General features: G+C 49.2%; 1 protein-coding gene and 1 pseudogene across 13 annotated transcripts in view; one reads left to right on the top strand and one right to left on the bottom strand.

The window, feature by feature from the left end:
* Nucleotides 1–17129, top strand: part of ikbkb (inhibitor of nuclear factor kappa B kinase subunit beta) — a 505718-nt gene extending 488589 nt beyond the window's left edge. For 10 of the 13 annotated variants that reach the window (XM_078565689.1, XM_078565690.1, XM_078565696.1 and 7 more), the window contains 13 exons: nt 566–695; nt 1701–1895; nt 2397–2511; nt 3364–3487; nt 6362–6525; nt 7692–7753; nt 8249–8358; nt 9548–9597; nt 11132–11231; nt 12507–12654; nt 14668–14798; nt 15481–15580; nt 16437–17129. In XM_078565689.1, the coding sequence (XP_078421815.1) occupies nt 566–695; nt 1701–1895; nt 2397–2511; nt 3364–3487; nt 6362–6525; nt 7692–7753; nt 8249–8358; nt 9548–9597; nt 11132–11231; nt 12507–12654; nt 14668–14798; nt 15481–15580; nt 16437–16466 (1459 nt within the window). In that variant the 3' untranslated portion in view covers nt 16467–17129. The remainder of the gene's footprint in view (nt 1–565; nt 696–1700; nt 1896–2396; nt 2512–3363; nt 3488–6361; nt 6526–7691; nt 7754–8248; nt 8359–9547; nt 9598–11131; nt 11232–12506; nt 12655–14667; nt 14799–15480; nt 15581–16436) is intronic. The other 3 variants (XM_078565694.1, XM_078565688.1, XM_078565695.1) reach the window with 2 other exon arrangements.
* Nucleotides 17130–20683: 3554 nt separating this feature from the next.
* On the bottom strand, nt 20684–21271 carry LOC144694753 (elongation factor 1-beta pseudogene; annotated as a pseudogene).
* Nucleotides 21272–22103: the final 832 nt, after the last annotated feature.

Raw genomic sequence — 22103 nt, forward strand, 5'->3', positions numbered from 1 at the left:
GGCTACAAGAGCAGGTCAGAGGCTGGGAATTCTGCAGAGGGTAACTCACCTCCTGACTCCCCAAAGCCTGTCCATCTACAAGGCACAAGCCAGGAGTGTGATGGAATAATCTTCACTTGCCTGGATGAATGCAGATCCATCAACACTCAAGAAGCTTGATACCATCCAGGACAAAGCAGCCCCTTTGATCAACATCCCATCCAACACGTTAAACATTCACTCCCTCCACCACCGACACACAGTAGCAGCAGTGTGTACCATCTACAAGATGCACTGGAGCAATTCACCAAGGCTCCTTCAACAGAACCTTCCAAACCCGTGACCTCTACCACCTAGAAAGGCAAGGGCAACAGATGAATGGGAACACACCAGTAGCAGGTTCTCCTCCAAGTCATGCACCATCCGGACTTGGAACTATATCGCTTTTCCTTCGTTGTTGCTGGGTCAAAATCCTGGAATTCCCTCCCTCCCTAACAGCACAGTGGAATGCTCACATTCGAAGAATGAATAAAGAGCACAGGCCATGCTGCGATTTCTCACACTTGTCACTCTTTCTCTCCCACAGTGAATTAGTAGGTCCCTTGGAGAGATGGCTGCAGTTGATGCTGCGGTGGAACTCAAAGGAGAGAGGCACGGACCCCGTTCACGGACCAAACGGCTGTTTCAAGGCACTGGATGATATCATTAACAGGAAGGTGGGTGAGTGGCAGGAAGCCATGAAAAGCGAGGGTGTTGGCACCCTCTGCAGCGTGGCATTATTGGAGACGCAGGCTTTGCAATCCCTCTCTAAGGGGGGAGTCACCGAATACCCCTCACTTCCTGGCGTGCATCAGAGTGAGTGAGTGAATGAATAGGAACCCTCTCCGTTTCACATTTTCCCCCGTAAACATGGACTCCATGTCCCTACTCTCACTTCCTGCTTATCCCTGTTGCCCCTTGTTTTCTTGTCCTCTGGCAATGTCCTCAGCCTTGGTGGCAATTTGCCACATCCCTGTCATTGGCAACTGTTGCCCCTCTGTTCCGAAATTCTGACCGCTGATTAATAAAGAAGAGCAAAGTATCTTCCTGAAATCTGGCCTCTGACCGAAGGCCGGAAGATTTTTACTGTGTAAACTCTGCGCTTGGTGCAGAATCCTGGTGCGGTGCGCTTTGGAATGTACACGATTAACTCCGACAACTTCAAAGGAAGTGACAGCTGTTTTTCAAATTTGGACCCCCCCCCCCGCCCCCACAATGTGCTCTGTGGCTGAGGAACTGAGACTGATTGCTGTGTCAGGTCGGGCTGGGCTAGGCTGGGCCTGGGCCACAGGAGCCATGCGGTGGCTGTCAGGAGCAAAGCAGCCCTGGAAATCTCAGAGGGATTTCACACCTGGCGTGCACACTGGTAAAACCCCAGCCACATAGCACTGCTCACTCACTCCCTAGCGAGACACGTGCTGGAATAGCAGAATGTGGAAGGGCAGTGTGTACGGACGAGTCTGTGTCATGCAGGATTGTCCATTCCCCACCCCCCCCCACCTGTTTTAGACCCCCCATTGTCAGGAGTGTGAACCATGGCCAGTTTTGTGCGTGGTAGCTGAGGTCGGAGGCCAATGCCAAAATAAGTTTGAAAACAGGAGTGAGAGAGTCAAGGTGCTGATGTACTCCGTTCCTGCCAAGATTCTGACACTGGCTCGTGGTGTGCTTGCTGTTTCCTGCAGTATGTGCAGATTCTGGATATGAAGTCGGGACTGCTCCACACGTATCCCGTCTCCCCGGAGGCCAGCGTTCAGGCTCTGCAGCAGTGGATCGAGTCCGCCACCGGCATCGAGGACTTCAATCAGGAGCTGCTGCTGGAAACGGGAACCGCCCTGGACCCTCGCAAGCCTGTGATCCAGTGTGTGCCAGACAGCAGGGTAAGGGCACTGCCTGAATCCAAGGAGCGAAAGCTAGAATAGAGGCTGTGGGACAATGTATCAGCCACGCAGCATCATACATGGTGTCCCGTACTTCACTGCTGGCGGGGGGAGGTGGGGGGTCTCGTGGTTCACATCCCTGCCTCTGAGCCAGAAGCTCTGGGTTCAAGTCCTACCCCTGGACTTGATGGTTAAGGAAGGGGTGTTTGTAAAGCAGCCAGACAGGTTGAGGATCAACCTGTAAATCCTTCCAACACACACACCGATGGAGGCGTTAAGAGCGGCAGAGATTCTTTGTCAGCCATGTGATGGAAAGAACGCCTATCGCTATCTGAAGCAGATAGCTCCAGACTACAACACGCATGTAAAAGTGTATGTTGCCACAGCAACTCGGGCTCCCTCAGTGAACGGGAGGTGGTTATTGTACGGGACAATTGGAAGGTGGGTTTCTTTCAGCCTCTGCAAGCTTGTAATTTGCCGTTTGCTGTGATTTCTCTGCAGCAGAATGAAGGGAAGAAGTTGGAGTTGGCCATCATCTATCTCTTCGACAGAAGTACAAGCACCTATGATGGGCAGGTCACTGTTCAGAAGCAGCCGGACGCCGTGAATTTTATCCGTAAGGCCCCGTGTTTCAATCCTGTCAGAGATGCCAAGCCCGAACGCTGGCCTGTGGGCAGCTGGCACCATCCCGACCTGGGAGACTGGGACAGGGTGGGGTGATGGTGTGAAGTGCGGGCACGGGCCCCCCACTTCATGCTCTCCCCATGAAGCTGCCCCTCATTGCTCACGGACCCCACTGTCTTGCCAGCACCTCCATGTCGCCACTCATCGTCTGGGAGCCCAGATAACCAATGCCAGGAAACTATTCGACCATGGAATGCTCAGTGAAACTTGCCCAGGGCCTGAGCTGAATCCCCCATCCACCCCCCCTCCCCCCCAGTCTCCCAGAGCCACTGGATATCGATTAGCTGCCTCTCTTCCACATGACTTTTCCGAGCCCAGGGGAGGAGAGGGAGTGCTCTTAGGGCAAGTTTAACCCATCCCCAAACATCCCCTCGGAGAAAACAGCACAGACTGGCAAGGCTGGCACTTGTTGCCCATCTCTAGTTTCCTGAAGTGGTGAGGTACGTTTTTGGACCCCGGGTTTGATGAGTGATTTAGTTGGACGCGTCAGAGGGCAGCTGTATGCCACAGACACTGGTGTGGCACTGGGGTCAGAGTAGGCCTAGTGTGGGTAAGAGTGGCACATTCTCTTGATTACTAGTCCAGTAAGAGAACTTCACACTAGCTATCAGATCTGACTGGCGTACCTAGTCTGCCAAGTCACTGGACTTTGCTTTGCTCAGTGTTTTATTTCTGTCTGGGTTAAGGGGCAGGGATTGTGATGAAAAGGAACTGGATTTCAGTGCAATGCTAAGTGCTCTCCCAGCTCTGTGACTCACGCTGTTACCCTGTCTCTCGCTTACAGTTCAGGACCCGAAGAAGTTGCTGACCTATCACCAGTTACGGAGGTCTTGGGGCCAGAGTTGGCATGTGATCCGTAGTCTGAAGGAGAACTGCATTAGACTGCAACAAGGTCAGCGGGCGGCCATGTAAGTGTGGGGAAAGGGGGTACTGGCTCTGCCCATCGCTGAACTGCTTGCTGTGCTCATTGAAATTAACTAGCACTTGCACATTAATTAGACATGAGTTTCAATGCCTTTCTGCAGTTGCCATTCCCATTCAGTTCTCTAGCTTCCTCTCCTGAGGGTGCTGAGTCTGGTTGGGGTCAGCCGCAAAGCCACTGACATCCCTACAGTTCCCGCCCCTTCACCCGCGCTCCATATGTGAGCCAAGGCAGTGGACTGTGTGGCGTGCATCATAGCTGAACCTAATCCTATCCTTGGCCAATATTGATGCCTGGATATGGGTCAGGAAATGGGAGAGCTGACAGCTTCACCATTGTCCCCCCCCCCACCATTCCGGCTATCCCTTCACACAGCTCCCCTGGGATCACTGGGCAAGACCCATCAGGTCCTGGCCCATTGACCACCTTCACTTAATAAACTGGCTGATGTCCTTTGCTCTCAGGGCAGCTGCACCAGAAGCTCAGGGCAAGGTGTCTCCAGTTTAATCCAGGACTCCTGGAAGGGCAGCCTGGGCAGGAAGAGTTGGGAAGGTGAGGGTAGGCAGTGAGAGTGGGGGTAGCAGGGAGAGTGAGGGTAGCGGGGAGGGTGAAGAGGGTGAGGGTAGCAGGGAGGGTGAAGAGGGTGAGGGTAGGCAGTGAGGGTGAGGGTAGGAGGGAAGGGTGAAGAGGGTGAGGTAGGCAGTGAGATTGAGGGTGAGGGTAGGAGGGTGAAGAGGGTGAGGGTAGGCGGTGAGGGTGAAGAGGGTGAGGGTAGGCAGTGAGATTGAGGGTGAGGGTAGGAGGGTGAAGAGGGTGAGGGCAGGCGGGGAGGGTGAGGTAGACAGGGAGGGTGAAGAGGGTGAGGGTAGACAGGGAGGGTGAAGAGGGTGAGGGTAGGCAGGGAGGGTGAAGAGGGTGAGGGTAGGCAGGGAGGGTGAAGAGGGTGAGGGTAGGCAGGGAGGGTGAAGAGGGTGAGGGTAGGCCGGGAGGGTGAAGAGGGTGAGGGTAGGCCGGGAGGGTGAAGAGGGTGAGGGTAGACGGTGAGGGTAGGCAGGGAGGGTGAAGAGGGTGAGGGTAGACGGTGAGGGTAGGCAGGGAGGGTGAAGAGGGTGAGGGTAGGCGGTGAGGGTAGGCAGGGAGGGTGAAGAGGGTGAGGGTAGGCAGGGAGGGTGAAGAGGGTGAAGGTAGACGGTGAGGGTAGGCAGGGAGGGTGAGGGTAGGCAGGGAGGGTGAAGAGGGTGAGGGTAGACGGTGAGGGTAGGCAGGGAGGGTGAAGAGGGTGAGGGCAGGCGGGGAGGGTGAGGTAGGCAGGGAGGGTGAAGAGGGTGAGGGCAAGCGGGGAGGGTGAGGTAGGCAGGGAGGGTGAAGAGGGTGAGGGTAGGCAGGGAGGGTGAGGTAGGCAGGGAGGGTGAAGAGGGTGACGGTAGGCAGGGAGGGTGACGGTAGGCAGGGAGGGTAACGGTAGGCAGGGAGGGTGAAGGTAGCAGGGAGGGTGAGGGTAGCAGGGAGGGTGAAGAGAGTGAGACAGGCAGGGAGGGTGAAGAGGGTGAGACAGGCAGAGAGGGTGAGGATAGACAGGGAGAAGGAGGTTGAGGGTAGGCACGGAGGGTGAAGAGGCTGAGGGTAGGCAGGGAGAAGGAGGCTGAGGGTAGGCAGGGAGGGTGAGGTAAGCAGGGAGGAATAGACAGCCCTCTGTTGCAATTCACTGGGCAATGTCGCTACCTGCTGGGAAAAACTGATAACTGCAGAAGCGACAAGAAATCCCTGAATTGGTCATCCATCTTTCATGTGCAAGTCAGGGCAGTGAATGCTGGCAGGCTATTGAACCACATGGGGCTTCACAGCTGTGCCCGATCCCTATCCAATTGTCCCCTGACACCCACAAAGATATTAGATTAACAGGGTGATGTAGGAAGTGAGGTGTGGGTAGTCAGGGAGGGTGAAGAGGGTGTGGGTAAGCAGGGAGGGTGAGGGCAGACGTGGAGGGTGAAGATGGTGAGGGTAGGCATGGAGGGTGAAGAGGGTGAGGTAAGCAGGGAGGAATAGACAGCCCTGTGTTGCAATTCACTGGGCAATGTTGCTACCTGCTGGGAAAAACTGATAACTGCAGCTGCAACCAGAAGTCCCTGCTCTGGTCATCCAAGCCTTCATGTTGAAGTCTGGGCAGTGAATGCTGGCAGGCTATTGAGACACAGGGGACTTCACAGCTGTGCCCAATCCTGATCCAATTGTCCCCTGACACCCACAAAGATATTAGATTAACTGACCTGTAATTACCCATATTAGCTTTGTCTTTCTTTTTTTGTAAATTGAGTTTTATTTTGACAATTTCTGCAGTCTCTGGAACACACTCACACTCGATAGAATCCTGAAATATAAGTCTAGGGCCTCCACTGTTATTCCCCAGGATCATTGGATAAGTCACATCAGATCCTAGCCCTTTGCCCTCCTTGGCTTAACAAACTGGCTGTTGTCCTCGTTACAGCACAGAAGGAGGACATTCGGCCTATCGAATCCATGTTGGATCTCTGTGGAGCAATCTCATGTTCCATTTCCCTGCTCTATCCCTGTAGCCCTGCAAGTTTCTTTCCCTCAAGTGCCCATCCAATTTCCTTCTGAAATCATCGATTGTCTCCACTTCCACCACCCTCGTAGGCAGAAAGTTCCAGGTCATTAGCACTGGCTGTGAAAAACATTCTCCCTCACATTCACTCCCCTACATATCTTGTGTAAAACCTTAAATCAACATCCCCCAGTTCTTGTACTTTCTTTGTCCACCTTATCTAAACCTGTCATAATCTTGTGCACCAGACCTCCTGGGGAGAGTTGATCTTTGAACTGATGTTTTGTTTCTCTCCAGGATGAGCTTACTGCGCTACAACAGCAATCTGTCCAAACTCAAGACCACCATGTTGTCCAGATGCCAGCAGCTGAAAGCCAAGTTGGATTTCTTTCGCGTCAGTATCCAGATTGACCTGGAGAAATACAGTGAGCAGATGGCATTCGGGATCAGTGAGTATTCAGGTGACAGTCATTGGGCAGAGCCAGGTTACCCTTAGCTAGGAAATGTTGATGAGCTGCCAATCCCGAGAGCCAGTGCTGATTTCAATCTCTGTCTTGCCCTGCAACGCCAACATGACAATTGCTGTTGGCAACATCTGCAAAATATCACTGAGCAGAAAGTGCTGGCAACTCGCAGCAGGTCAGCCGACCCTGAGGAGAGAGAGGCCATTGTAATGGTTCCAGTCGGGCCCCTTGAAATCAACCTTTTCTCCCTTTCTCTGCATGTCTCCAGTACCCTCATAAAGTCAAAGAACGATTACAGGACAGAAGAAAGCCATTCAGCTCATCATTTCTGTAATGTCTCTCTGCAAAAGCACCTCATCTACTCCCTCTGCTCAGCATTTTCCCGGTAGCCCTGCAAATTCTTTTTTTCCTTTTCAGATAAATATCCAGTTCTCTTTTGAAAGCCAGAATCGAATCAGCCTCCGCCACACCCTCAGGCAGTGCATTCCAGATATGAGCTACTCTGTGTAAAAAAAAGTTTTCCCTGCTGCCGCCTCTGGTTCTTTTGCCAATTACCTTAAATCGGTGTCTTCTGGTTCTCGATCTTTTTGCCAATAGGAACAGTGTCTCCTTATCTTCTCTGCCCAGACCCCTCATGATTTTTTGAACACCTCTATCAAATCTCCTCTCAGCCTTCTCTTCTCCAAGGAAAACAGTTCCAGCTTCTCCAATCTATCTAGGTTATTTTTCTGTCACAACCCTTAGACTATTTCTACATTAATTGGTAACCTTTCCTACCCTTCAAAAGCACTTTATTGACTGTGAGACACTTTGGGATATCCTGAAATGGCTACTAACTAAATACAGGTTTCATGGTTACACTTCCAGGTCTTACAATAAGAACATTTACCTTCAATCCAAGGGCCCAGCGGGAGGCTCGTTGTACCACATGGCTAGCCTGGATTTTGAAGAGAAGCATAATTGGCCTCATTAAGGGTTACCGGATGCTGCTATTCCCTGTGATATCGTTTACTCGGTTTTTCATAAAGTTTTTTGACAATATTCCATGTGCAACCTCTTATTAAATGGAATGGTGTTGAAATCCATCACTTACTGTGGACGTGAACAAGACACTGTTTCAAATTGTTCCGATATGTGCTGACCCGATTACCATTGCCTTCCAGCTTCGGAGAAAATGATCACTGCCTGGAACGAAATGCAGCTGAAAGCAGAAGGCTGTGGAAGGGTGAGTATTCGCTCTGTCTGATGGCCTGTCTGTATTTGGGGTACGAGCCCTTTACACTCTTTGAATGGAGAACCATCTCTGATTTCTCCATTTCAGTCCAGGCTCTGACAAAGAGGGGGTCGGGGTAGGGGGGGCGTTGGAGGACGCGTGGTGTGCATGTTTCAGGGATGCCGGGGGGGTGGTGGGAAGGATGAATTGAAGCTTGTCTAGCTTTTGATGCTGGAATGTAGAAAAACCTATGGGAACTTAGGCTTCACAAATAGAGGTATTGGGTATGAAGCAGGGCAGTTATGCTAAACTTTTATTAAGCACTGAGTAGGCCACAACCAGAGTATTGCATTCAGTTCTGGTCACCGCACTTTATGAAGGATGTGAGGATCCTTGAGAGGGTGCAGAGGAAATTTGCAAGAGTTGAGGGATTTTAGGTTAGGTCCTGCAGCCTCTGTCCTGAATATTTGTGTTTCATTGTTCCGAAAGTATCTCTGCTCTCTTTAGATGAACGATGTGACCAGGCTGGACGAGTTATCTATGGCACTTCAAACCGATTTGGTTGACCTTCAGAGGAGCCCATCGGCGCGGCAACGAGGAGAAGCTCTGGAAGTTCTGTGAGAAACTCTTTGATTTCCTCCGATCTGTCACTGTGTCTGCTTCTCCACCATCCACTTGTGATTTAGTCTGCCATTCAGAGAGGATTCATTCTGTGTTTTTTATCTGTTCAATTACCTTTGAGTTAAAATAAAACTCTCATTTATGCCAAGTCTTTACCGCTATTCTTCACTGTCTGTGTGGCTGTCCCAGTGATAATGCCACAATGTAAGTACAGGAACAGCAAGAAGTTCCCTCAGGACAGTGTGAATGTGTCTTTCACCAAAGCACCAATAACATTGAAGGAAGCATTCCGAAACATTTCACAGCCAAGAAATTACTTTGAACAGCCGCTGCTGTTATATTTTTGGGAACACAACAGCCAATTTGTACACAGCAAGCTCCCACAAACAGCAATGAGACGAATGGCTAGTTAGTCTGTGTGTGTTGGTGAGGGAGGAGGTGCCATAGATAGGAACACATGCTGTCTTCTCTTTCATCTGTTCCAGTGGTCGCTGTGCTGGTTACTGACTGGGACCAACTCCTAGGATTACGTAGGATCTATGGCACAGAAACAGGCCACTTGGCCCAACCAGTCCAGCTGGTATTTATGTTCCACATGAGCCTCATCACATTTTTTCTCATCTAAATCTACCATCGTAACCATGTATTCCCTTCCCCTTCATAGGTTTGTCCAGTTTCCCCTTAAATACACCAATACTATTCACTTCAACCACTTCCTGTGGTAGCGAGTTCCACATTCTCACCACTCTCTGGGTGAAGAAGTTTCTCCTGAATTCTCGATTAGATTTCTTGGTGACGATCTTATATTAATGGTCTCTAACTCTGCTCTTCCCCACAAGAGGAAACATTCTCTCTGTTTCCACTCGATCAAAACCTTTCATAACTTTTAAGACCTATATTACGTCACCCTCTTAGCCTTTTTTAGTCCAAGAGAAAAGAGACCCATCCATTCCTGATGTGTATACGCACTCATTTCTGGTATAACCCTTGTAAATCTTCCCTGCACCCTCTCCTGTGCTTCTATATCCTTTGTATAATATGGCAAGCAGAATTGCACACAATACTGTTTCACGATGGTGAATAGTACCTTTTGAGTTTTCTCACTGTTTGACTCCCTGTTGAGATATGATCAGAAGTCACTTTATGCTTTTCCTAATCAGATTTGATCCTTTGCTTTGTGCCCAGGGAGGATGCTGCGATGGATTTGTATCGTAAGCTCAGGGAAAGGCCAAGAGGTATGAACAAAGGCTTCAATCATAAAACAAACAACAGAAATAGGAATAGAAATTGCTGTAAGCAGCCAGCAGGCAGGTCAGCCGCTATGACAAATCCACAAATTCCTGGTGACAAATCCACAACTGAGGTATTGAAATGCTTCTTTACTCCAAAGCTGCTCTTGAAGCAATGGTGGACTTTCACTTTTTACTTATGGGTTTATCTGTAATTCTGGAATGACTTTACCCTCATACCAAACTTGGAGGTGTGGCAAACAGTGAGGATGATTCCAATCAACTGCAACAGGAAATAGATGGGCTAGCAGAATGGGCAGTCAAGTGGCAGATGGAATTTAATACAGAGAAGTAGAAGGATTTTGGCAGAAGGGATAGGGAGAGGCAATACAGACTTTTGGCGCAGTTCTAAAGCGTGTGCAGGAACAGAGGGACCAAGGAGTGCATGTGCATCAATCTTTGAAGGTGGCAGGACCTATTGAGAGAGTGGTTAGTAAAACCTATGGGATTTTGGGCTTGAGTACAAAAAGCAGGAAATTACGCTGAAGCTATATAAAGCCCTGGTTAGGCCACAACTAGAATATTGCGGTCAGTTCTGGTCACCACACTTTAGGAAGGATGTGAGGGTCCTTGAGAGGGTGCAGAGGAGATTTACCAGAATGGTTCCAGGGATGAGGGATTTTCACTACAAGGTTGGGTCGGAGAAGCTGGGGTTGTCCTCCTTAGCGCAAAGGAGATTGAGGAGAGAATCGATAATTGATAGAGCATTTCGCAGCCAAGAAATTACTTTGAAAGGCTATCACTGTTATTTTGTGGGCACACACAACAGCCAATTTGTACAAGGCAAGCTCCCACAAGCATCAATGAGATGAACGGCTAGTTAATCTGTGTGTGTTGGTGAGGGAGGAGGTGTACAAGGTTATAACATGTTTAGATAAGGTAAACAAAGAAAATATGTGCCCATTAGCTGGTGGTGCAAGGACTTAGGGGCCACAGATCTAAGGTTTTGGGGAAGAAATACCAGGAAGGATGTAAGGAAGAATTTATTTACGCAGCGACTGGTAATGGCCTGGAACTCTCTGCCCATGAGGTTGGTGGAAGTAAAGATGATGAATGATTTCAAATAGAAATTGGATAGGAACCTGAGAGAAATAAACTTGCAGCGCTACAGGGAAAGAGCAATGCAGTGGGACTGACCAAATTGTTCTACAGAGAGTCGGCATGGACTTAATGGGCTGAATGGCCTCCTTCTGTGCCTTCGCCTCGTGGTGCTGCCTCTGATACCTGGTGGGTTTGGGGGGGGGGGGGGGGGGGGAGGGGGAGGAAGGGGAGAAGAAGACATTGAGGAGGATATCTGGAGGCTGAGAAGTGGCTTGGATTATCCAGCCCTGTCTTAACGGGACCCACCACGGGAGATTCGGCGGCCCAGCCAAAAGCCTGTTGACTTTCGGCAGGACTGGACAATTCCAATGGTGAGCGTGGCCAGAAAATCCCACTTGTGGTGGTCGGACGTTTTAACACGATATGTTTGCTCCTGTAGACCAGCGGTCCAATGGAGACAGCCAGGAGATGGTACGAATCCTTGTACAAACCCTGCAAAGTTTTGACAAGAAGGTGAAGGACATCTACTCCCACCTCAGGTACCGCATTTGGGAAGGGCAGTAAACAACCGGTATGCTGCAGAGTAGCCCAATGGGCCTGGTCTTGGCCTAGAAGCCTCGGATCTTACCTTGGCAAGTTAGGGAACCAACCTCAACAAATCAAGTCAATCTTGGCTGCAGAAAACGGTCATGGTAGCCAACTGTAAAAACCAACTATTTTGCTGATTCCCTTCAGGAAAAGGAATTGTCACTCAAACCTGATGTGCCCTCTGGGTAACTGGGGATGGGCCAACAATATTGCCCAAATCTCCTGAAGAAATAATGGAAAGTCGCTTTCTCTAGAGCACTTTGCTAGTTGGTGGGAGGAAAGGCGGTTTCGGACTCTGTGAGACTACATGTGGAGGTAGAGAACAGAGACCAGCTCTCTGCACAAAGCAGCAGGAGGCAACAAAATGACTTACTCTGTAGCCTTGCCCCTGACATTGCGACATCACCCAGCAACTGGGACCTGACTGATATTTGGATTATCTGCTGATGTCCTGGTCCAAGAACAAGTGCGAGAATTGAGAAAAAAGTCATGTTTAACATTAATTAGTAACCTCGGGGATAGGACACACTGTGAGGCAGTGTGGAGGGAGCTTTACTCTCTATCTAACCCTGTGCTGTACCTCTCCTGGGAGTGTTTGATGAGGACAGTGTAGAGGGAATTTACTCTGTATCTAACCCCGTGCTGTACCTGTCGTGGGAGTGTTTGATGGGACAGTGTCGAGGGAGATTTACTCTGTATCTAACCCCGTGCTGTACCTGTCGTGGGAGTGTTTGATGGGACAGTGTCGAGGGAGATTTACTCTGTATCTAACTCCGGCTTGGTCTCCACTTTTCTCATGCCCTGTACTACTATAACCTGTGATCCTTCACCTTTAATACTACTGAGGTCAGGAAAATGAAGTGATGTGAAGCATGTAGTGAGGGCCAGCACCAGGGATGAGAGGGAGTTTCAATATTCACTCTTGGAACACGTCAGAGATGCCCAAGGCTGGCATTCATTGCCTAAACTTGGTGTTATTTGGACAGCAGTGGTGAGCTGCCCTCCCAAGAACAATAGCAGTCAGTAATACACGAGTGGAAGAATAGTGGTCTGGTAACAGCAAGCTTGATTAGAAAGCTACTCGAGATCTGGAAGCCTTGCCCGTGACTTTTGTGGTGCAGGCGTCTTACCCAGGTGATGTGTCTTTATATTGATTCACTTGTATGGCTGCTGTGAGACAAAGGGGTTTGTGTCCTGATCTCAGTATGTGTTGTGTCCTCGTGCAGTAAAACTCTGGCTTGTAAGCAGAAGGTGATTGATCTGCTACCCCAGCTGGAGGAGGTCCTCCATCAGATGTCAGACGATGAGAAGCAGGTGATGAAACTGCAGGAAAAACGGCAGAAAGAACTCTGGCACCTCCTGAAGATTGCATGTGTGAGTATCATCATTTAATTATACGGCCTGTATGAGTACCACCCCTGGGTTATACTGCCTGTGTGAGTACAATGCTGTGGCAGCGCCCAGGGAGGGCTGCACTGTCGGGAGAGCAGCGCCGAGGGAGCGCTGCACTGTCGGGAGGGCAGCGCCGAGGGAGCGCTGCACTGTCGGGAGGGCGGCGCCCAGGGAGGGCTGCGCTGTCGGGAGGGCTGCGCTGTCGGGAGGGCTGCGCCGTCGGGAGGGCTGCGCTGTCGGGAGGGCTGCGCCGTCGGGAGGGCTGCGCCGTCGGGAGGGCTGCGCCGTCGGGAGGGCGGCGCCGTCGGGAGGGCGGCGCCCAGGGAGGGCTGCGCCGTCGGGAGGGCGGCGCCCAGGGAGGGCTGCGCCGTCGGGAGGGCGGCGCCCAGGGAGGGCTGCGCCGTCGGGAGGGCGGCGCCCAGGGAGGGCTGCGCCGTCGGGAGGGCGGCGCCCAGGGAGGGCTGCGCCGTCGGGAGGGCGGCGCCCAGGGAGGGCTGCGCCGTCGGGAGGGCGGCGCCCAGGGAGGGCTGCGCCGTCGGGAGGGCGGCGCCCAGGGAGGGCTGCGCCGTCGGGAGGGCGGCGCCCAGGGAGGGCTGCGCCGTCGGGAGGGCGGCGCCCAGGGAGGGCTGCGCTGTCGGGAGGGCGGCGCCCAGGGAGGGCTGCGCTGTCGGGAGGGCGGCGCCCAGGGAGGGCTGCACTGTCGGGAGGGCGGCGCCCAGGGAGGGCTGCACTGTCGGGAGGGCGGCGCCCAGGGAGGGCTGCACTGTCGGGAGGGCGGCGCCCAGGGAGGGCTGCACTGTCAGATATGTCATCTTTCAGATGAGACCTTAAACCATCTACCCTCACAGGAGATACAAAAGATCCAATGACACTGTCCAAAGAGGTGCAGTGGAGTTCTCCTCAGTGTCCTGACCAACATGTATCCATCAATCAAAATGACTAAACAGATAATCAGATCATTATCTCATTGCTGTTTGTGGGATCTTGCTATAGTCCAATCTGCTACCATGTTTCCACATTGCAACAGTCATTAAACTTCAAAAGTACTTCATTGAGTTGTTGCGGTGCGGTAGCATACTGGACTAGCACCATAAGCCAGAGGCCTGGAGACATAAGTTCAAATCCCATTATGGCAGCTTGGAAAGTTAAATGCAGTGAATTAAATAAACCTGGAATAAAAAGCTAGCATCTGTAATGGTGACCATGAAACTACTGGATTGTCATCTGGTTCACTAATGCCATTTAGAGAAGGAAATCTGCCATTCTTACTCAATCTGACATATGTGTACCTCCAGACCCACAGCAATGTGGTTGACTCTTAACTGCCCTCTATAATGGCCTAGCAAGCCACTTAGCTGTATTCAAGAAGGTGGCTCACCACTACCTTCTCAAGGGTCAGGCAATAAATACTGGCCTTGCCAATGATGCCCCAGTCTCTGAATGAATAATGGAAGAAAAATTGGCTGTAAAGAGATTGCTGTTTAACTATGGCGTCGTGGGATGTGAGTCCCACAGCTGATTCTTTCTAAGAAGGGCTCTCTGCATTCCTTCCCAAATGGACATCTCTAATTCAACTCCTGCACTATGACAGAGTTGCAGCCTGTGTTTCATTAACTGAGCTGCTCTTGTGAACACCCCTTTAATGATGGGGAGAAGGCACAATTTCATTGTTCTTTTAAGAAGTCAAACATTTAAATAGTAACTTTTACAAAGGAATTGGATAAACACTTGAACAGGAAAAGAATTGTAGGGCTATGGAGAATGAGTGGGGTGTATGGGACTAATTGAGTATCTCTTTTGAAGAGCATGATGGGCTGAATGGCCTGTGTTGTACGATTCTATGAAATGCAGTTTTCTGAAGATACTTTGAAGTGATTCTCCAGGCTGGCTGTTTTGTGAAGTGCTCATTATATTCACGAAGCCACACAGCTATTTTGTGACCATGTCCAGTTACCAGCAAGCAGGATGTGAGCTGAGTCCTGTGCTTCCTTTCAGAGCAAAGTGCGAGGTCCAGTCAGCGGAAGTCCCGAGAATCTCAGTGCCGGCCGTCTGTCTGCCCCCAGCCAGTCCATCTCTCCTCCCCGTCTCGAGCCCAGCATGCTGCTCTCTGAGAAGTCCAGAAATTCGTAAGTTTCAGAACTTTGTTTGGGTTAACATGAATCCCAGAACATGGGGTAGAAATTAGTTTAAGAGGACTTTTGGAACAGAGACCATGCGATCGAGTATGGAATGAGGAGCTAACTTTTGCAGCAATGCAGGAAGATTGACTGCTGCCAATCATGTAATTGTCTGGCTTCCAAAGCCTGGTGGAGAGAGTGGCTATAGAAGACCTGAGCAGGCCTATACTCTGTTCTCAAGCAGAGCACTGGTAGTTTTGATGCTCAATTGCCTGAGGGACACAGGCTCTGTGAGAGAGGCACCTGCTCTCCTCCCAGAACTACAACTCCCCCACCAGCTTCTCGGCTGGTGCCCTAGGACTCATGCTCTGACGGTCTGCCCCAGTTCAGGCCAAGTTGCTGCACCCTACGCACAAGAACCAGAGCTCCTTGAGGTCCCCTATCGTGGGCATCTTAAGTGTCTTCAGTGGACGTTCAGCAGCCTCCCACCTCCCAAATTGAAGCCACCTCTGTATGTGATTTGAGTGTGAATGATGGTGTGAGTGTGCACACTGGGTGGGAATGGAGTGTGACTGTGCACAGTTGTTTGGGAAGTCTGTGGTTAAAGAACAGAGAAGGCAACTGGTTAAATGGGTTAGGAGTTGGATCCAAGGATTTTCCAAAGCCCTTGCTTGTTTTTTTTCCCTTTCAGTGAAGAGTCACTTGTAGTGATTGAAGAAAGTCACAACTTCCGCAGCCAACTTCTCAATGTCATGCAAGAGACAATTCAGGACCACGAGAACTCTTTGCAGGTGGGACTGAGTCTATGGCGCATAACCTGGATTTTAATTACTTTCAACATGTAACCTTTGGCAATACTTCTTTTCTACTGTATCTAAGCCATACTGTACCTGTCTTGGAGTGTTTGATGGGGACAACATAGAGGGAGCATTACTCTGTATGTAACCCCATGCTGTACGTTCCCTGGGAGTGTTTGATGCGGACAGTGTAGAGGGAGCTTTACTCTGTATCTAACCCCGTGCTGTACCTGTCCTGGGAGTGTTTGATGGGGACAGTGTAGACGGAGCTTTACTCTGTATCTAACCTCGTGCTGTACCTGTCGTGGGAGTGTTTGATGCAGACAGTGCATAGGAAGCTTTACTCTGTATCTAACCCCGTGCTGTACCTGCCCTGGGAGTGTTTGATGCAGACAGTGCATAGGAAGCTTTACTCTGTATCTAACCCCGTGCTGCACCTGTCCTGGGAGTGTTTGATGGGGACGGTGTAGAGGGAGCTTTACTCTGTATCTAACCCCGTGCTGTACCTGCCCTGGGAGTGTTTGATGGGGACAGTGCAGAGGGAGATTTACTCTGTATCTAACCCTGTGCTGTACCTGTCCTGGGAGTGTTTGATGGGGACAGTGCAGAGGGAGATTTACTCTGTATCTAACCCTGTGCTGTACCTGTCCTGGGAGTGTTTGATGGGGATAATGTAGGAGAAGCTTTACTCTGTATCTAACTCATGTTTTTTGATGTTGACACTCGGTGCCTAGACTGAAAGTTGCCCTATTCCTAGCCTAATGACCCTCATTTTAATAGCACAAAGTTTACCACAAAAATAATGAGCAATAAAATGGTCTCATTCATTCCTATTTGTTCTTTGTTTCAGTCATTGGATTGGAGTTGGCTTTCCAGCTAATGAGGAATCCATTGGAGTTGGACACTGGATGTGGAAATTCCTGTTCAATCAGCTGTGACTACTATTACATAAACAAGGGCCTTCACCTCAGTTAGGTGATGTGGAGGGAGGTCTGAATGCATCAATCTTGTTTTGTAAAGAGAAAGCACTTCACTGACCTGTATCTGGTAAAGCTCGGCCATCAATGTCTCCTGTCACTCATTCCTTCGTGGTCAATAATTCAAATTTGTCTATGGTTCCATATGGTTGGTTTGAGAATGCGGAGCTCCCGGGAACAACATTACACCCTCACCCCCCCCTCAACGTTTTCCAGTTTACCATCTCAGGAAGGAAAGGGGATGTGTATGCGGGTCAGATCTTGTTGCTCTGTGAAATGTTGAACCAGCCTCTGTGGATTCCTGCATCTAATGGGGAAGGGTGGGGTGCAGGGGTGGGTAGGGGCTAGGCTGCTGCTGCAAAACTGGACGTAGGCCCCTGGCAGGAGAGAAGACTTCTGATTCAAACTCATTTCTTACTGCTTTGTTTGAGCTGGTTCCTGCCACTGCAAATCCCAGTTGCGGGCTAACTGGATGTCAAGAAAATTCTAGATCATCTGCACCATTATTGCAGCACAAGCTACTTTTAAAAGAAATTAAAATGCCTTGCATTCTGTGCAGCCTCCAACCTGTCTCTCTCTCTTATTTTGCTGCTGTGTGTGATGTGTGGAAATAAAGTTCAAAGAAAACCTGCTGAAGTTTGTCGGATTTAGCGACCTGTATGGCTTGGTCCAACTAACTGACCCATCAGATAAATTTAACCACGGTTTTCTCATCGGTGTCAGCTCTGGCTCTATAGCACTCTTGTTTCTGAGTCAATAGCTTGTGGGTTCAAGTTCCACCTCAAAAACTTGAGCACAAAATCCAGGCTGACGCTCTCAGTGCAGTACTGAGGGAATGCTGCACTGTCAGTCAGATGAAGAATTAAACCGAGGCCCTGTCTGCCCCCTTGGGTGGTGGTAAAAGATCCCATTGTACAAATTCAAAGAAGAGTGGTAAAGCTGCACTAGTGTTGTGGCCAATATTGATGCCTCAGCTAACATCCAAAAAAAAAACAAATTATCTCTGGTCATTATCTCATTACTGTCTGTGGGAGCTTGCTGTGTGCAAATTGGCAACTGTGTTTCCTACATTACAACAGTGGCTACTCTGTTTCTACTTTTGGGATGCACTGAGGACATGAAAGGGCCTATATAAATGCAAATCACATGTATAAGTCAAGACTCGTAACTGGTAGAACTAAAGAAGTCCATCAGTTTGAGAGTTCTCAGACAGTGTAATACCAATTATGTTTCAAATACTGTCCCATTGCCTAAACTATGGAATCACCTGTAACCATATCCATCTAAATAATCAGACAAGGAATTTCCCAACTAATCATTTTGGCAAGATTTATAAAGAGAAAAACCAATTTAAGTTTAAACTTGACAATGCAACAGTGGTTTTAGCAATGTACAAGCTGTCACTCAAGGCTCACTCTCCCAGTGACATTAAAGTGACATTAAAGCCTGTTTCGCTCTTTTAATGTTACCTGCCTGGTGAAAGGCAGGACAATATGCTTTTTTATGCGATAAGTTTTGAAATTAGATACCAAACTTAATTACTCAATTTAAAATTTTACCAACTTGCTTGTGTGGCTCATAACTTGGGGACATTGGTTATTGGGATTATCAAAGTTTGAAATGAAACTTCTTTGGCGACAATGTGAATTGAGGAACTGAAGCCTCATTCTCACTGCCCACCCAGCCACCTGACAGGGCTACATGTCGATTTCGATCTTTTTCTTATCTCGCGCCTGCAGGCATAAACTTTGCTGGGGTGGCCGGTTTTCTTGGGCAGCAGCACAGCCTGGATGTTGGGCAGGACCCCACCCTGGGTGACCCCTCCCAGCAGCTTGTTGAGCTCCTCGTCGTTGCAGACGGCGAGCTGCAGGTGGCGGGGGATGATATGGGTTTTGTTGTCCCAGGCCACGTTGCCGGCCAGCTTGAGGACTCCGGCCCTAACATACTCAGCGTAGTGACACTTACGCAGCAGCTGGTGGATACGGCCGACAGGAAATTGGAGACCAGCTCTGGAGGAGTGAATCTTCGCCTTGGCGCGCCCTTTCCCTCCAGTTTTACCGCGGCCAAACATCACCTTGTTGCCCCTGCTGAAAATTTCCTTCGATTTTTGGTTGGACATATTCTGGGCAGTTTCATCACATGATCTTCCGTCATTGGACACATCCATCCTCACACTCCCACTCCAATTAGAAAGTGAACAAACTCTCCCTGAAATTTCAAGCCTGGCTTTTTAAAAAAATATTCATTGATGGGATATAGGATGTGGGCTTCGCTGGCTGGGCCAGCATTTATTGCCCATCCCTAATTGCCCTTGAGAAGATGGTGGTGAGCTGCCTTCTTGAACCGTTCCAGTCCATCGAGTGTAGGTACACCCACTGTGCTGTTAGGGAGGGAGTTCCTGGATTTTGACCCAGCGACAGTGAAGGAACGGCGATATATTTCCAAGTCAGGATGATGAGTGACTTGGAGGGGAACTTCCAGGTGGTGGTGTTCCCATGTGTCTGCTGCCCTTTACCTTCTAGGTGGTAGAGGTTGAGGGTTTGGAAGGTGCTATCTAAGGAGCCTTGGTGAATTCCTGCAGTGCATCTTGTAGATGGTACACACTGCTGCCACTGTGTATCGGTGCTGGAGGGAGTGGATGTTTGTGGATGGAGTGCCGATCAAGTGAGCTGCTTTGTCCTGGTTGGTGTCGAACTTCTTGAGTGTTGTCAGAGCTGCACTCATCCAGGCAAGTAGGGAGTATTACATCATGCTGGAAGAAGTAAAGCCTGAAAATGTCAGATCCAGGTCGCATCTGTGGTGAGGGGCTGGAAGGGTTAATGGTTGAAGTCGAATTTTCCTCAGGAGAACTGTGGTAAGATGATGTGTGTAGTTTGGTAGGTCTCATGAAGCGGTTCTGAGTCTCGTATAGTTTAACAGTAAGTGTTTATTAACTACTTGTAACTACATACATATATACAGTAAAGGTCTAATCTGGGAGCTGTAAGGACTAAGCTAGGGGCTGTCTCCATGCTTGCCTCTACACATGTCTCTGTCCATTTGAGACTGCCCTCTAGACTCAGGTCATGCGTTTCTTTACATCACAATGTGGCATTACTATATCTTAACCCCTTCTATGCCATACCCTTACACTACAAGAATTAGTTGGATAATTCCAGACTGTTGGACAAACAGCCATTTTTTTGATCAATCTCCAATAGTTTCACAACTGACATATAAAGAGTTTAAAAAGAATGGAAAATGAAGCACATTTTTAGTGCATCTACATTTTCTTTCTCTCCAAATGTATTCGGAAGATTAATCTTTAATTCCTGGAGTCTCCAGGACAGTCTTGGAATGTTAGAAACCTTGTAGCTTTCCTTAAAACATGAACAGAATGCATAAAATAGAACTATAGAATTGCTTGAAAAATAAATATATGTGTGGAGTGGGCAGGAGTATGGGGTTAAATATTCACAATTACAGTAATTATTCATAATTAATTATTTATCCACTTCAACTTACAGATTCTGCTCCCAGCACTGTTTCTTACAGCATTTTCATGTCCTAACAATCCTGTTACAACTATATATGGCACGGGATGCTCATGTTCCCTGTTGTTATGGCCAGGGATATAGTTATATAGTTATAGATTCAATTTTTCAATGGATTGTTCCTTATTGTCCAGCTTCAGCCTAGCAATCAAGTTTGAATGCCAGTGTGAACCCTGGCACGATTGGCAATATAGCTTACAAACTGATTTCTATACACTTGAGAACTCGATGAATCTGCTAATGGCCTCTCATGATCTGACCCTCATCATCCATGTATACGAGCATTGAACAAACATTGCATTTCTGCCTCAGCTCCTTCGAGAGTGGAGGGGACATCATTTCTCTGCAGATGTAAGATGGAGCCTTGAAGAGCCTCTTGCAGTTCTTCCTCTGGGAAGATGTTTGGCAGGGATTGCTCCTCATGCTGGCGCCCAGTGGCAATGGCTGTTGGTGAAAAGAGAATGCATGCAAGTGACCATTCTTCACTGCTATGGCCAGAATGCCAATTTTCCCGGTTCTTATGGCCCAGGATGCTCATTTTTTTCCAATATGTGCCAATTTGTATTAATTGCTCATTGCTTGCTGTTTTATACTTTGTTGAAGGCTGCCACATCAACAGACAGCATATAATCTTCAAATCGTCACATAAATCTGTTCCCACCTTGTCATCTTCAAACACACGCACGGAATCTGTAGCTCCTGGATGCCACAGTTCACTAGAACCAGCTTGGAGGAACCAAAAACTAAGCTTCATGTTGAGCTAGATGCTCTTTACCTTCTCAGCCGTTGCACTTCCCTCCTCATTCTCGGATCCAAAGAGACCAATGTTGTCATCGGCAAGGTCTTGTATTGCTTTTGTTGGTTTTATATGTTACGTTTTGTGTGTGATATTTGAACACCTGAAAGGCAAGTCTTTGTCCTTTCATAGGACAGAATTTTATTGTGCCACACAAGTGCATGGTAGAAATCAGTTGAAAGTTCAAGAGCCTCAAACACAGCTCTGTCAGTGGGTGATTGAACTTATCCCCTGATGTAGCTCCTGTCTGCCAGGTAGTCATTAAGCCCCTTCATCCCGGAGGCAGATTTCAGGTCTCCACAGTCCCTGATGGTAGTTGCAATGGTGGTTCAGATTTAAGCCTGAAGCTGTTTTGCCTCAGGCTGTAGAGAGTACGCATGGCAGTGATCAGGAGGCTCACTGTTGCTATGGGATAAGGTGCTCAGGCCCTGTTGCTCTTGGCTGGAATGCTTATGCTCTGTTGCTATGGACCAGTGTTCTTGTGCTCTATGGCTGTGGGCCGGCAATGTTCACGCTCCGTTGCTATGGGCCAAGGTGCTCGTGCTCTGTTACAGTGGACATGGAATGCTCGTGCTCCGTTGCTATGGGGTACTCACGCCCTGTTGCTGTGGGCCAGATTGCTCATACTTCATTGCTATGGCCCGGGATGCCATGATGCTGGTGGGTTGCAGCTCCATGGAGTGGCTGCTGACAGTTTGTGTCCTGTTTCTGGCTTCTTGTTCCCTAGGCGGTGAGTGTCGGAAATCTACCCAAGGACGGGAGCTGAGAGCTGCCCCAGGCCCTGTGCCACAAGAAGACTCTCAAACATCCCAGGCCTGTGGCTCTGGGGCTGCACGAGGAGCCTGATGGGAATACTCCTTGAAAAGGGGGATCCTGATGATGAAAAACCTCTTTAAAATATTTCTGGATGAGGACATTCCTTCCTTAAAAAGGGTCCTGAAGGAGAGACATCTTCTTTAATGGGATCCAGATTGTAAAAGTACTCTTTAAGACTTCCTAATACAAGTAATTCTTCTTAATCGGATTGCCTTGATGGTGGGACACCCTCCTCAACTGTTGCTCTGTCTCTTCATTTGTGTGCAGGTGGCACCGACGATTATGCTGGAAGAATGAGAAGCATTTCGCACATGATGCGTTGCTTAGGCCGCGACAATTTTAAATTTGACTTTATTCCGTACGGTTGCCATTGCACCCGCAAGAAAAGACAGATT

Source organism: Cetorhinus maximus, chromosome 20, assembly GCF_964194155.1.
Source record: "Cetorhinus maximus chromosome 20, sCetMax3.hap1.1, whole genome shotgun sequence".
NCBI classification, from domain to species: domain Eukaryota; kingdom Metazoa; phylum Chordata; class Chondrichthyes; order Lamniformes; family Cetorhinidae; genus Cetorhinus; species Cetorhinus maximus.